The sequence below is a fragment of the Caretta caretta genome, chromosome 5 (genome assembly GCF_965140235.1).
Source record: "Caretta caretta isolate rCarCar2 chromosome 5, rCarCar1.hap1, whole genome shotgun sequence".
NCBI lineage: Eukaryota > Metazoa > Chordata > Testudines > Cheloniidae > Caretta > Caretta caretta.
The window spans coordinates 93,201,653-93,218,533 of record NC_134210.1 but is presented as its reverse complement, the minus strand read 5'-3'; the positions used below and the strand labels follow the sequence as shown (position 1 = coordinate 93,218,533).

General features: G+C 40.6%; 1 protein-coding gene across 2 annotated transcripts in view; it reads right to left on the bottom strand.

The window, feature by feature from the left end:
* FRMD3 (FERM domain containing 3) overlaps positions 1-16,881 on the bottom strand; it is a 219,218-nt gene that overhangs the window by 88,045 nt on the left and 114,292 nt on the right. For both annotated transcript variants that reach the window (XM_048849947.2, XM_075128687.1), the window contains exon 4: positions 6,634-6,712. In XM_048849947.2, the coding sequence (XP_048705904.1) occupies positions 6,634-6,712 (79 nt within the window). The remainder of the gene's footprint in view (positions 1-6,633; positions 6,713-16,881) is intronic.

The following is a 16,881-nucleotide window of genomic DNA, read 5'->3' as shown; positions in this document are numbered from 1 at the left end:
TATCCCTGTGGATGACCGAGGTGATGGGGTTGTTACACTTGTATCTCTCTGCGCGTACACACCCACGCTGCTAACCCTGTCAAGTCTGTGATGCTTATGTGACACAGGTTTGTGGAGGATTAGTCAGCTGAAATGTGACAAAATAAGGCAAGATGGTTTCAAAAAGAAACTTGGAAGAACACTGAAAATATGTATGCTTTCAAGCTCTCTATCACAGTCCTGCAGAGTCTCTGCCCTGAAATCTGGCTGCAAGAAGGGGGTCTGAGTCAATGAAAAGAGAAAGTAAACTGTGTTTGTACAGGGACAAACAAGCAGATGAAAAACACAGGATGTTTTTTCCCCCCTCAGGATGTTGACTACTTAATTAGTGTAGGTTAAAAATTAGTAGTTACTGTTGTGGTCTGGGATGTTCAATAAGGTCAGACACTTTTTACAAGCAGAGTTCATTACTCTATTAGAGACAGGCTGCTGCCAACATCAGACCTCCAGATATCTTGTATTTCCTGTATCAGGCTATGTCATACAGAGACACACACACACTACGGACATAGTATCTGAGGCCAAAATCACACAGACTACAGACACTCCTAGTGAAATTATAATGCCTGCTCTACAAATACCAGCTCCTTTCCCCACAGTTCCTACCCATGGCTGCTTCATCAGGTGAAGGGGTGGGGGAGGGGGTACGGCTCACAGGTCCCCTTCCCTCTATTGCTCCCTGATCAGCTGAAAGAACTAAGAACTCCTGAATTAATCTGTAAGGGTAGAGTGCTAGTTTGTGCATTATGGGTAAGGCTGCAAGTTTGTCACAGAGGTCATGGATTCTATGACTTCTGCAGCAGCTGGTGCACCTGGCGCACCTGGCTCAGGGGCAGCTCAGGCAGCCCCTGCACCAGGCGCACCGACTGCTGCTGGGGCAGTCTCGGGCCACCGTGCCCCATCCCCCAGCAGCATAAAGTTTGGACGTGGGAGGGGGCAGGGGCACAGGACGGGGTGAGACAGGCTCTGGGCGGCGCTTACCTGGGGTGCTCCCCAGAAGCAGCGACATCCCCCTTGCTCAGCTGCCAGGTGGAGGTGTGGCCAGTCAGCTCTGCGGGCTGCTTCCGCCCAGAGCTCTGGCTTCGCAGCTCCTATTGGCCGGGAACTGCGGGCAGTAGTAAGGTAGTGTTGCATTTCCTGATTTTCAGACATTAAAGTTTGTATTTCCTTACCTCTACCTTTCCTGGTTTTCAGAAGTCTGAGTGTAGCTGAACTAAATGTTCTGGAAGGGCATCAGGCATCACTGGGCGATCTTAACTTTGCCTTAAGAAGTTTTTGTGCAGTTAATTACAATGTGTTTATCCTTCAGTCTATATAGACACCAGGTTCTCTCAGGCCTCTGTTTAAAATTTGATTTCTCTGTTATCTAATCTAATCCTAAGAGAACATAAAATAACCTAATAATAAGAATTAAATGGAAAAAAAATCAATATTTTGTTTGTTTTAGTTTGGTTTTGGCTGCAGCTGTTAGCCCTGAGGTCACTTTCTACATTGATTTGCTCTAACACAAGCATTACTTGGCTAAAACCAAAAAGATCCCACGATATCTTTCACAAGTCAACAGCTGAAGTGGAATTCCACATGAAAAGTTTCCAGCTGGATCCTTCTGCTTCTAGTTTGCTCTGTTTCAAAACCTAATGCCAAAGGTGTGTTAGGCTGCTGAATCCTGAAGCTACCTGGTCCCACAGTACAAAAAAAACAACAGATTAGCTAAAGGAGTCTAGTGGAGTCTACTGGAATTGCCATTAAGGAGCGGGGGCTGACCTTAAATAATCTAGCATCCAGATCTGTCAACTTCTAAAAGGGCAAATCTGTAATATGTTGGGTCTGACGACCCAGCTACCCCTTCCCACCACTGTGCTAATTTATTGGTCCCTGAGCACTGTGGTTTTCAACAAGGGGTACGTGTACCCCTCAGGGTACACAGAGGTCTTCCGGGGGATACATCAACTCATCTAGATATTTGTCTAGTTTTACAACAGGCTACATAAAAAGAACTCGCAAAGTCAGTAGAAACTAAAAATTTCATACTACTTGTTTACATTGCTCTATATACTACTATACACTGAAATGTAAGTACAATATTTATATTCCCTTTGATTTATTTTAGAATTATATGGTAAAAATGAGGAAGTAAGCAACTCTTCAGTAATAGCATGCTGTTTTATATTTTTATGTCTGATTTTGTAAGCAAGTAATTTTTAAGTGAGGTGAAACTTGGGGTATACAAGACAAATCAGACTCCTGAAAGGGGTACAATATGGAAAGGTTGAGAGCCACTGCATTAGCAATTTGAAACACTTTACATAATTAAAGCCACCTGCAGCTTCACAGTTAAATTTATACACAGGTCCTTTATCATTTCAACATGTGTAGCCACCGTTTAAACGGACATCTAACAAGAGACCCATTAGCTTCACTGTTGGTGGCACACACCAGGCCTTTTAACTCCTACTTAAATTCTACACCCGTTACCACTTGTCTCATTTTTTTCAATAAGAAAAAAAAGTCAGCAATCTGATACGACTTTTTTAAACACTGGCATTGAAAAGCAAAGGAAATGAGACCACCTCTTGTGAAAGATCTTCCCCTTTCCATCTATCTATCTATCCATCTCTCTTTGACGATTGTATTCCATTAAAAGTTATTTCTATAAAGCTCTGTAAAGACTACAATGTACAGTAGTTCATATTGTATATTTAGAGAGGGTCAGCATATGTCGGATTTAGCCTTGTGTATCAAACAATGCAAGAGATGTGATACAATAAATACCACTCTATATACAGCATAGGGAGTACAAAGCTAAGTACGGTCAAAGAGAAATGCTCAGAGAACTATAGCTAGGATTCGTAATTTGTGCACTACAGCAGTGGTGGATTAGCCACTGGGCCAATGAGGCCTGTGCCCAGGGGTCCCGGCCAATTGGAGCTCCCCCACATCCCAACCTGCCCAGCACTCCTGCCAGGGAGCGGGGTCAGGGCATGGGGGTTTGCCGCACTCCTGCAGGGAAGCCCCTGCACCCTGACCCTGCCCCCCCCCAGCAGGAGTGCCCGTCAGGCGGGGCAGGGCAAGTCTCTGCTCTGCAGCAGGAGCACTGGGGGACTGCAGGCAGAAGGGGTGAGGAAGGGCCTCCACTTGCTCTGGCTCAGGGCCCCACAAACCCCTAATCCGCCTCTGCACTATGGGACCTCACCCATTTTTTCCTTGTCATATAGCTGTAATCTATGCCTATAAACTGGCTTGCTTTTGGGCCTAGCAATTAGAACAGGAGATTAGGAGAACAGAGACCAGATTTTATTCCTGAGTCTTCCACTGACTTCATGTATGGCCTTGGGCAAGCTACGTCACCTTGCTGTGTCTCTGTTTCCATATTTAAGGAAGATACATTTATCTTGCTTGAATATGCGTGAGAATAACTTCAGTGAAGTGCTTTGATCTTTGCAGACTCCAGGTGCAATCAGGAGTGCAGCATACTATCATGCTGACTCCACCACTTTTCAGGAGAGAGGTACACTCCTATGGAGCACAACTGGTGCAGAGGTCAAGGTCCCAGAATGTCCTTAATTTTTTTCCCAGTGAAGTATCTGAAAACATCCAGGGCAGGAGATGTAACTCATCAGCGAGGAAAGGTACAATGTGTGTGTGGAGGTGTCCTACTGAAAAAGGAAGCCAGGGCCAAGAGGAAATAACTGTTTGCACACTGCTAAATACTGACACCTTTTATATCTTTTTAAATCCATGGTCATTTTGATAGAAGAAAATGAATTAACTTAATTTAGTTTATAGAGGGGGTTTTACCTCCCATTTGTAATCCCACACACTGCCTCCTGTTTTAGCTGCTGCAGCAAACTCTCAGAGCCTATGTGATTATACAATTACATTTTCCTTTTTTTAGAAATGTTTCCTATTCCCTGTCTCTACGCGAAAGACCCATACAAGCAACAAAAAAACCTGCCAAAATGACAATATAGGGGAACGAGTGAAACGGACTATACATAAAATGCTGTCAAATGAAAAAGTTAAAATGAAAAAGAAAATTAATTTTCCTATAGTATTGCTTCTTAGCTTTGTGGCTAAAATTAGAGTATGTTGCCTTTAGCGTCTTTCAATTTATAGTTATATTAATTGATACTTATAAAAATGGTAGTTAAAAAAAATTTGGACAGCAACGTGATTTTAAAATGACAACTTTTTTTAAATTAATCCAGAATCCCTCCCAAAAAGCCTACAGCTATGCTATTTTGCCTCTCTAGGCCCTGTACAGTGCATATAGTTCCTAAAAGAAAGCAACATAAAAACAAGAGAAGGCTTTGATCAATTCAAAAGTTTTATAAATAGCAAAATAAATCGAGTAGCATTACTTATATACCATAGCTGTTTTATACCTATAATACACATTAAAAGAATGCATTCTGTGTAATAATTTATACGGATAACATAAGAATGGCCATACTGGGTCAGACCAAAAGTCTCAAGCCAGTATCCTGTCCTCTGAGAGTGGCCAAAGGCCGGTGCCCTTAAGGGAATGAACAGACAGGTTTCCATCAAGTGATCCATGCCCTGTCACCCAATCCCAGCTTCTGGCAAACAGAGGCTAGGGACACTTTTCCTGCCCATTCTGGCTAATAGCCACTGACGGACTTATCTTCCATGAATCTATCTAGCTCCCTTTTGAACCCTGTTATAGTATTGGCCTTCACAACACCCTCTGGCAAGGAGTTCCAGAGGTTGACAGTATGTTGCGTGAAAAAAAACTTTGTGTTTGTTTTAAACCTGCTACCCATTATTTTCATTTGGTGCCCCCTTGTTCTTGTATTATGAGAAGTAGTAAATAACACTTCCTTATTTACTTTCTCTATACCACTCATGATACCATCGTATCCCCCCCTTAGCCATCTCTTTTCCAAGCTGAAAAGTCCCAGTCTTATTACTCTCTCCTCATACGGAAGCCGTTCTATACCCCTAATCAATTTTGTTGCCCTTTTCTGAATCTTTTCCAATTCCAATATCTTTTTTGAGGTGGGGCAACCACATCGGCATGCAGTATTCAAGCTGTGGGTGTACCATGGATTTATAGCGGCAACATGATATTTTCTGTCTTATTATTGATCCCTTTCTTAAAAATCTTTAAAAAAAAAATCATCCTTTTCTTGATGATTCCCAACATTCTGTTCGCTTTTTTGACTGCCGCTGCACATTGAGGGGATGATTTCAGAGAACTATCCACAATGACTTTGCACGTATACAAAAACTTTCATTATATGACCTCAAAATATTTTACAAAGATTAATTAAAGAAGCCTTGCAGCAAGTTTGTTGCATGGCCCAGGGTTACACCAAGTTTACACAGACACACACACACAGAGATTTGTCCAAGGAAAGATACTGATGATTATCCCAAATATCCTAACTCACAGGCCTGTTCCCTATCCAGTAAACCACTTAGTTCTAATATTTATCAAAGGAAAATAAATGTAATATGAACACCATTCTAATGTCGTTTGTATAAATACATACATATCCAGAAAAACAGCATTTAGCAGAATGCAAGCTCCATCTTTCAGTACAATATTCAGTAGTACTGGGACCATTCCGACACATCAAGATAGTCACTTGTATAAGAATCTGCAGGATTGGGGACAATGCTATTGAAGTGCTTTGAGAATTTCCACAACATAGGACTTATTTCATTGCACTCCCTCCCAGTTGTGAGGCATACACGCACTCCTGAAAAACAAAACTGGTGCAGAGGTCAAGAGGGCCACTACCAGACTCAATTTTTTTCCAGTACATTTTTTGAAAATATCCATGGCAACAGAACACATGTGTTAAACAAGTGAGGGCTACTTTAAATAAATAAAATAAATAAAAGATAGATAGCAAGCCTTATCCCCCATCCATCGAACATGACTGTTCTGTTGCCACAGGCATCTTCAAAAAATTTACTGGAAAAAAATTCAGCCCTCGACCTCTATACCTGCTGTGCTCTGCAGGAGTGCATGCATGCTTCACAACTGAAAGTATAATCAGCTGAGTAATAATAATAAAAGTATGCAGCAATTCTATAGCACCTTCCTAAGGAAGGTCTCCAAGTTCTTTACAAAAACAATGTACCTAGTCCTGCAAACATGTACACGTCAGTAAATTCAGTGGGACTACTCATGTTTATATTTGAAGCATCAGGGTCATTACTGAATTAAGCTTTTCTACCACAGTGGTATTATCCTCCTTATTTTAAGATGAGGAATCTGAGGCAAACTTACCCAAGGCCACACTGCTAGTCAGTGGCAGAGCCAAGAATAAATCCTAATTCCAAGTCTCCTATTCTAACCACTGCCTCAATCTATGGTGCATTCCGTTGGAACCCACACTCTGTCACCGCTCGTTTATGTTAATCAGTTAAGCTCCCAAAGAGTGCTTGGAAAAGTGAAAAATAAATATATGTTAAATAAATGCTAGTAACAGCTCAAATGTTTAGCACAGCATATGTGACTTTACATTTTGTTGTGAACCAAGGGAGACCAATCCTGCAACTAAATGTATGATTTCTTGACTTGGTAAAGATTTACATTAAATGCACAGACAGAAAAAATACCTGGTGAGCTCTTCTTTAATCTTCAAGGGTTCATGTGGGTAGAATTTCACTCTAAAGCACATGGTATATGGTGGATGAGCTGAAACATTATTAAAAAAAAAAAAAGCATGAGAACAGCAGCAAAGAACATCACCTCAATCACACTCCAGGAGAAGCTTTCAACAGTCTTACCAAATAGCCTGTGAGATGATTTGCTCTGCAACATCAGGCAGCACACCAAACAAAAACAAAAAATAAAAATATTCTATGGAACATATTACAGGAAAGTCCAAAGCATATGCAGGATCCAGCCAAACTACGCAAATCAATTACATGGTTTTGCGCCTCACAGTATTTATTGCTCAACACATGCAGTGGAAAAAAATGTAGCTGTTTTTCATGTCAATTAACATAGTAAATCAGAAGCTTTAAACTCCTCTCTTGTTGCAGTGAAGTGCAAATACGTCCTGTATAACTGTTTTTCCTGGTGATGGTAATGCCTAGATTACAAAATGGAACAAGCCATTCACTGAATTTCATTTGTGTCTGCAAACAACTTACCTGTATCTGAACCAACAGTTTTGTAATTAGAGATCATCATCACTTTCAGATAATCAGATCTCAAACTGAAGTACTGTATCAGCAGTGGGGTTTGATTAAGTTTAAATGTTTTAACCTTTCCAAAGAGGATATATGCAGTGCTTAATTACTCCAGTAAAATTACAGTAACACAATCTATATCTATTTCACTGATCTGATATTTCAGCTGTCATTTTAGTGTTTGCCTATTATACACACACACATTTTGAGAGGAAGACAGCACACGAGAGAGAGAGCGCGCGTATATTAATGAACACAGCATTACACTTTCTTACTTCATGCCTTAACATGGCAGCAGGGAGATTCTGTAGTTCTATTCCAATAATACAGTTTCCAGTGAGCACTTAAGTGTAACTGCAGCCCCGGGAGCCCTAATATATAGTAATCATGCTAGGGTGAGAGAACCATGAGCGCAGAGCAGTACTAATGTGAAAGTAAGAGACCATGATCTATTCAGTAAGGAGGAATCACCACAGATTAATTTTTTAATTGTTTGACGGCCTATATATAATAGATAAAAAAGTAATCATGCTGTTAAACAATAATAGAATACCATTTAAATATTTTGGGATGTTTCCTACATTTTCAAATATATTGATTTCAATTACAACACACAATACAGAGGGTACAGTGCTTACTTTGTATTTATTTTTGATTTAATATTTGCACTGTAAAATACAAAAGAAATAGTATTTTTCAATTCACCTAATACAAGTACTATAGTGCAATCTCTTTATCATGAAAGTGCAACTTACAAATATAGAATTATGTACAAAAAACCAGCATTCAAAAATAAAACAAATGTAAAACTTTAGAGCCTACAAGTCCACTCAGTCCTACTTCTTGTTCAGCCAATCGCTCAGACAAAGAAGTTTGTTTACATTTGCAGAAGATAATGCTGCCTGCTTCTCATTTACAATGTCATCTGAAAGTGAGAACAGGAGTTTGCATGTCGCAAGATATTAAGATGCCAGATGCGCTAAAGATTCATATGTCGCTTGATGCTTCAACCACCATTACAGAGGACATGCATCCATGCTGATGACTGGTTCGGCTCGATAACGATCGAAAGCAGTGCAGACCACCACATGTTCATTTTCATCATCTGAATCAGATGCCACGAGCAGAAGGTTGATTTTCTTTTTTGGTGGTTTGGGTTCTGTAGTTTCCACATCAGTGTTGCTCTTTTAAGACTTCTGAAAGCATGTGCCACACCTTATTCCTCTCAGATTTTGGAAGGCACTCCAGATTCTTTAGCCGGGGTTGAATGCTGTAGCTATCTATAGACATTTCACATTGGTATCTTCTTTGCATTTTGTCAAATTTGCAGTGAAAGCGTTCTTCAAACAAACATGTTCTCGGTCATCATCCGAGACTGCTATAACATGAAATATATGGCAGAATGCAGGTAAAACAGAGCAGGAGACACATAATTCTCCCCCAAGGAGTTCAGTCACAAGTTTAATTAATGCATTTTTTTTAAATGAGTGTCATCAGCATGGAAACATGTCTTCTGGAATGATGGCCGAAGCATGAAGAGGTATACAAATCTTTAGTGCATCTGGCACGTAAATATCTTGCAATGCCAGCTAGAACACTGCCATGCGAACGCCTGTTCTCACTTTCAGTTGACACTGGAATTAAGAAGTGGGCAGCATTATCTCCCGTAAATGTAAACAAATTTGTTTCTCTTAGAGATTGGCTGAACACGAAGTAGGACTGAGTGCAGTTGTAGGCTCTAAAGTTTTACATTGTTTTGTTTTTGAGTGCAGTTATGTAACAAAAAAACTACATTTGTAAGTTGCACTTTCATGATAAAGAGCTTGTACTTCAGAACTTGTATGAGGTGAATTGAAAAATACTATTTCTTTTGTTTATCATTTTTACAGTGCAAATATTTGCAAAATATAGAGTGAGCACTGTACAATTTGCATTCTGTGTTGTAATTGAAATAGATATATTTGAAAATGTAGAAAAACATTCAAAAATATTTAACAAACAATAGAATACCAATTGAAATTTAACAGTGTGATTAATTGCGATAAATTTTTTTTAATCGAGATTAATCTATTTGAGTTAATCACGTGACTTAACTGCAATTAATCGACAGCCCTAATACATTTCAGTTTTTAGATTTAAATAAAAATTAACCTTATTTTATAAGAAAACACTGTTTATTAGGAAAGCAGACATTTGTGGACAAATGTCAATATTCTATAAACCACCACCACAGCTTTGCCAGAAGAGAGACAAGTGATGGAATGAGCACAGAGACTGCACTTTCCTCTCAACAACTCAATTCTTTGTACACTTACCAATGTGAACACCTTTTTTTTTCCCATGGCTACCACTAAGCTGCCACAGGCCTTTAATTTTAATGAATATTCATGCTGGCACGTATCAACACTAACCTCCCTAATATACCTGGGAGCATTGCTTTTTCTGAATGCCTAATCAGCTTGGGAAAGAGAAGAGTTTTAAAAGAAATAAGAGAAAACAGACAAAACAGGCAAAGAGAAATTACCAAGGAGGAAAAAAAAAAGAAAGTTGGAATGGATGCAAGACATATAGACATTTGAGTGAATATGATCCCATAAATCAGAACATAAGAATGCCCATACTGGGTCAGACCAAAGGTCCATCTAGCCCAGTATCCTGTCTTCTGACAGTGGCCAATGCCAGGTGCCCCAGAGGGAATGAACGGAACAGGTAATCGAGTGATCCATCCCGTCGCCCATTTAAACCTGTTGCCTATTAATTTCATTTGGTGGCCCTTAGTTCTAGTGTTATGAGAAGGAGTAAACGCTTATTTACTTTCTCCACACCAGTCACAATTTTATAGACCGCTATCATAGCCCTCCTTAGTCGTCTCTATTCCACGCTCAAAAAGTCCCAGTTTTATTACTCTCTCCTCATATGGCAGCCGTTCCATACCCCTAATCATGTTTTCTCAACTCCAATTCCAATTGTATTCCAATTCCAATACATCGTTTTTGAGATGGGGCGACCGCATCTGCACGCAGTATTCAAGATGTGGGCGCACCATGGATTTATATAGACGCAATATGATATTTTATGTCTTATTATCTATTCCTTTCTTAATGATTACCATTCTGATTACCATTCAGATTACATTCTGTTCGCTTTTTTGACTGCTGCTGCACATTGAGTGTATGTTTTCAGAGATCTATCTACATTGATGCCAAGATCTCTTTCTTGAGCGGTAACCGCTAATTTAGACCTCAACATTTTACATGTATAGTTGGGATTATGTTTTCTAATGAGCATTACTTTGCATTTATCAACACTGAATTTCATCTGCCATTTTGTTGCCCAGTCACCCAGTTTTGAGAGATCCTTCTGTAGCACTTCACAGTCTGCTGGGACTTAACTATCTTGAGTAGTTTTATATCATCTGCAAATTTTGCCACCTCAATGTTTACCCCTTTTTCCAGATCATTTATGAATATGTTGAATCGGACTGGGCCCAGTACAGACCTCTGGGGGACACCACTATTTATGTCTCCTCGTTCTGAAAACTGACTATTTATTCCTACCCTTTGTTTCCTATCTTTTAACGTTACCAGTCCACGAGAGAACCTTCCACTTATCCCATCACTGCTTACTTTGCTTAAGAGCCTTTGGTGAGGGACCTTGTCAAAGGCTTTCTGAACATCTAAGAACACTATATCCACTATATCCCCTTGGCCCACATGCTTGTTGATCCCCTCAACAATTTCTAGTAGATTGGTGAGGCATGATTTCCCTTTACAAAGACCATGTTGACTATTCCCCAACAAATTATTTTCATCTATGTATTTGACAATTTTGTTCTTTATTATAGTTTCAACCAGTTTGCCCGGTACTGAAGTCAGGTTTACCAGCCTGTAATTGCCAGGGTCACCTCTGGAGCCCTTTTTAAAAATTGGTGTCACATTCGCCCAGTCATTTGGTACAGAATCGGATTTAAATGATAGGTTACAGACTACAGTTAGTAGTCCTGCAATTTCACATTTGAGTTCGTTCAGAACTCTTGGACGAATACCATCTGAACCTGGTGACTTATTACTGTTTAATTTATTAATTTGTTCCAAAACCTCCTCTAACACCACCTTAATCTGGGACAGTTCCTCAGATTTGTCATCTAAAAAAAGAATGGCTCGGGTTTGGAAATCCCCCTCACAATCTCAGCCGTGAAGACCAATACAAAGAATTCATTTAGTTTCTCCACAATGGCCTTATCATCCTTGAGTGCTCCTCGATCATCCAGTGGCCCCACTGGTTGTTTAGCAGGCTTCCTGCTTCTGATATACTTAAAAAAAATTGCTATTACTTTTGGAGTCTTTGGCTAGCTGTTCTTCAAGTTCTTTTTTGGCCTTCCTAATTATATTTTTACACTTCATTTGCCAGAGTTTATGCTCCTTTCTATTTTCCTCACTAGGATTTAACTTCCACTTTCTAAAGTATGCTTTTTTGCCTCTCACTGCTTCTTTTACTGTTTAGCTATGGTGGCTCTTTTTTGGTTCTCTTACTATGTTTTTTAATTTGGTGTATACATTTAAGTTGAGCCTCTATTATGGCGTCTTTAAAAAGTTCCCATGCAGCTTGCAGGGATTTTACTTTTGATGCTGTACCTTTTGATTTCTGTTTAACTAACCACCTCATTTTTGTGTCGTTCCCCTTTCTGAAATTGAATGCTACAGCGTTGGTCCACTGGGGTGTTTTCACCACCACCACAGGGATGTTGAATTTAATTATATTATGGTCACTATTACCAAGCGGTCCAGCTATATTCAACCTCTTGGACCTGATCCTGTGCTCCACGTAGGACTAAATCAAGAATTGCCTCTCCTCTTGTTGGTTCCAGGACTACCTGCTCCAAGAAGCTCTCTCTGCATCCCTTGCTGAGGTGATATATACCCAGTCAATATGGGGATAGTTGAAATTCCCCATTATTACTGAGTTTTTTTAGTTTAATAGCCTCTCTGATCTCCCTGAGCATTTCACAGTCACTATCGCTATCCTGGTCAGGTGGTCGGTAGTATATCCCTACTGCTATATTCTTATTATTTGAGCATGGAAATACTGTCCATAGAGATTCTATGGTACAGTTTGGTTCATTTAAGATTTTTACTTCATTTGATTTATGCTTTCTTTCACATATAGTGCCATTCTCCCACCAGCACGACCTGTTCTGTCCTACAATATATTTTGTATCCTGGTATTACTGTGTTCCATTGATTATTCTCATTCCACCAAGTTTCTGTGATGCTTATTAGATCAATAACCTCATTCAATACAAGTCACTCTAGTTCACCCATCTTATTATTTAGACGTCTAGAATTGGTATATAAGCAGTTTAAAAACTTGTCACTTTTTAGCGGTCTCCCATTACATGATGTAATTGAATAAGACATTTTTCATTTGACTGTTTCTCATCAGATCCTACCTGTATTTTATCTTCCATCCTCTCCTCCTTACTAGGTCATGGAGAATCTCCATTACTAGATCCTCCCCTAAGGGATGCCTCTGTCCAAACCACGTACTCCTCCGCACCTGTCCGCTTTCCCCCAGCTCTTAGTTTTAAAACTGCTCTACAACCTTTTTAATGTTAAGTGCCAGCAATCTGTTTCCATTTTGGTTTAGGTGGAGCCCATCCTTCCTGAATAGGCTCCCCCTTTCTCAAAAGTTCCCCCAGTTCCTAATAAATCTAAACCCCTCCTCCGTACACCATCATCTCATCCATGCATTGAGACCCTGCAGTTCTGCCTGTGTAACTGGCCCTGCACGTGGAACTGGGAGCATCTCAGAGAATGCTACCATGGAGGTCCTGGATTTCAATCTCTTACCTAGCAGCCTAAATTTGGCCTCCAGGACCTCTCTCCTATCCTTCCCTCTGTCACTGGTACATGCATGTACCATGACCACTGGCTGCTCCCCAGCACTACACGTAAGTCTATCTAGAGGTCTCGAGAGATCCGCAACCTTCGCACCGGGCAGGCAAGTCACCATGTGGTTCTCCCGGTCATCACAAACCCAGCAATCTATGTTTCTAATGATCAAATCACCCATTACTAATACCTGTCTCTTCCTATGGAGTTCCCTCCCCCAGAGAGATATCCTCAGTGCGAGAGGATACCACATCATCATCTGGGAGGAGGGTCCAATCTATGGGATCGTTTCCCTCTGCTCCAGATGGATGTTCTCCTTCCCTGAGACTTTCATCCTCCTCAACAGCACAGAGGCTGTCAGACCGGGGATGGGATTGTTCTACTGTGTCCCGGAAAGTCTCATCTGTGTACTTCTCTGTCTCCCTTAGCTCCTCCAGCTCAGGCACCCTGGTCTCCAAAGCCCGTACTTGGTCTCTGAGGGCCAGGAGCTCCTTGCACCGAATGCACACATATGCCACCTGCCCACAGGGCAGGTAATCATAAATGCTGCATTGGGTGTAATAAACTGGGTCACCCCCACTTTTTTGCTGGACGTCTGCGTGCATTCTCTTTTTACTCCTGCAGCTGGTTCCTTTGTTGCTGTTTTTATCAGGTGGTGTTTCTTGGCTTAAGTTTAAAGAAGTTTAAGGAATGTTAAGTGTATGTAGCCCCTCCTCACACTCCCATTGTAAACTCCCTCACAAAACTCCCGTTAGCCGCTCCTGTCCCCTAGCTCCTCTGGTTGCTTAGCAGCGGGCTTTTTAAAGCCCCCGTCTTCCTGAGTAGCCCCGCCCTCTGGTTAAAGGTTGCTGGGTGCTAAAGGGCTTAGGGATCAAAGCCTTGTTAAGAAGCTCTCAGCCTTGCCTAGCAGGCCGCTAGGCTCAGCACCCACACAGTCCCCCAAACAAACAGACCACACAGTATATTTCAGTCCAGCAGCAAGCACACCACAACACAAACACACACAACAGACAACAAACTTACCCCAAGGGTCACATAATCGCTTCTCCTTCACCTGGAGAAGTCCCTCACAAAGCTCCCGTTAGACTTATTCGATATCTGGATACATATATATAGCAGCTTCCCAGACTTATTAACTCATGTGCTAGTTATAATGCCTTGTGAATTGTGAAGTCACTTTCATATCATGTACGGAAGTGATAGGAAACAAACATTTGTTTCCTTCTTTGTTATGGTTGGATTTTTAGGTTTATTTGTTTTTTGTTTGTTTGTATTTTTTTTAAGGTGGTGGTTGTTATACTTGTTTTTAGGAGGAATATATTTTACAAGATTTCATATTTGTATATATGGCTAACCACTACAGAATGTATATTGCACTTTTTTAAATAAATAAATAGTCAAAAGAAACATTGGGAGGAGTGCAAAAAAAGAAAAATATGAGTGCAATAAAAGACAAAAATAAAGAAAGGGAAAGGACACAAGTAGAAGGTGTTAGTGGAGAAGAGAATAAATAAGTAAATGGAGACAAAGCAATGAGTTTGGTTCAACTCACAATGGCACAGAGTTTTCTATCTTTTCTCTGTATATTTCTGTTACTCCACAATGTACAATACAGTGACTATGCCATGGTCAGTGTTTGAATACTGAAGCTAATTGATCATAGGCCTGACCCAAAGCCAAATGAAGTCTAAAGAAAGACTCACATTGGCTTTGCCTTCTGTGGACTTTGGATCTGGTTCCTTGTTATCAAACACAATGCCAACGTCTTTCAAATACAGTTGCAATCCAGCAGTAAAACAGAGAAGGGAGTAAACTTCTGGAGGTTTACTGTATACTCATCAGGTGCGCTGTGAGGGGGCAAAGTGGAAGGTCAAGTGAAACCCCTCCCCCCCAGAAATGAAAAGAGCTGCTGTCAGATTCAGAGCTAGCCATGTATGAAATCACCACATAAAGAGCTAGTACATGCTATAGGCTAGTTCAGGGCCCTAACACATAGTGGGCCTGATCCAAAGACCGCTGAAGTCAATGAAAAGACTCCCATGGGTTTCAGTGGGGGCTTTGGTTCAAGCCATTGTTTTTCACACAGGGAAAAACACATCTAAAGAGATAAAGAAAGGTCAAATTCTGGTCCCCATTCTGGCGATGTGCGGCGACATAAAAGAGCCATAACAGCCCCAGGGAGAATTCCCCAGGAGCAAGAACAGCATTGGGCCAGCATTGGGTCTTGGATGAAGAGTAACCATAGGTATAGTGCCTTGTGCTGTGGCTATTTTGGGCTGCAGAGTAGCCCATAGGCGGACGTGGATCATGAATCTAGCCCAAAATCTTCAATATTTTTCCCCTTAGCATGTGACATTTCATGGACATTTTGAAAAGAAAGATGACAACATCACTAACAAGTTCTGTCCTATGATCCTAATTACAGTGTTGTTCAGAACAAATGTGGCCCTGTCATAAAAATAAAGGGAAGGGTAACCACCTTTCTGTATACAGTGCTATAAAATCCCTCCTGGCCAGAGGCAAAACCCTTTCACCTGTAAAGGGTTAAGAAGCTAAGATAACCTCGCTAGCACATGACCAAAATGACCAATGAGGAGACAAGGTACTTTCAAATCTGGAGGGTGGGGGGGGGAGAAAACAAAGGGTTTGTCTGTCTGTGGGATGCTTTTACCGGGAACAGATCAGGAATGCAGTCTCAGAACTTCTGTTAGTTAGTAAGTAATCTAGTTAGAAATGCGTTAGATTTCCTTTTGTTTAATGGCTAGTAAAATACTCTGTGCTGGATGGAATGTATATTCCTGTTTTTGTGTCTTTTTGTAACTTAAGGTTTTGCCTAAAGGGATTCTCTATGTTTGGAATCTGATTACCCTGTAAGGTATTTACCATCCTGATTTTACAGAGGTGATTCTTTTATCTTTTCTTTAATTAAAATTCTTCTTTTAAGAACCCGATTGATTTTTCATTGTTCTTAAGATCCAAGGGTTTGGGTCTGTGTTCCCCTGTACAAATTGGTGAGGATTTTTATCAAGCCTTCCCCAGGAAAGGGGGTGTGGAGCTTGGCGGGATATTTTGGGGGAAGACGTCTCCAAGTGGGCTCTTTCCCTGTTCTTTATTTAACATGCTTGGTGGTGGCAGCATACAGTTCAAGGACAAGGCAAAGTTTGTACCTTGGGAAAGTTTTTAACCTAAGCTTGTAAAAATAAGCTTAGGGGGATCTTTCATGCAGGTCCCCACATCTGTACCCTAGAGTTCAGAGTGGGGAAGGAACCTTGACAGACCCTATCTATCCAAACCCAGGAAAGTGACTACAAGATATCCTATATTTCTTTTGAATTGAAGGTTATTAGGTACAGTACTCTCCTTCCCCCCCCCCACCATTGATAAATGAGGTAGATCAACCAACATGGGGGTGGGGGAACTCATATGAGTTCTTTCCCCCATTTTACTTTTAAAATAATCATAAGCCTAATGGAATCCTAGTAAACAATCTTTTCATCGTAAGTGAACAGCAAGTAAAGTCCTCATTTTGTGCATATTACAGCACTGAAATCAACAGCAAGAAAAAATAATCATCTCTCTCACACATTCCTATACATTTTATGACAGCAGGCATGACCACAAGAACAGCAACGAACACTACTGGTTCAGGGGAAACATGATTATCAAGCTTGCCAGTCACTTTCCTAAAACAAAATTACGTTCAACCAATCACTCAGACATTAAAAGTGGAAACGGTGACAAATAAAACAGAACTTCATTTTCAAAAGAAAATTTCTCC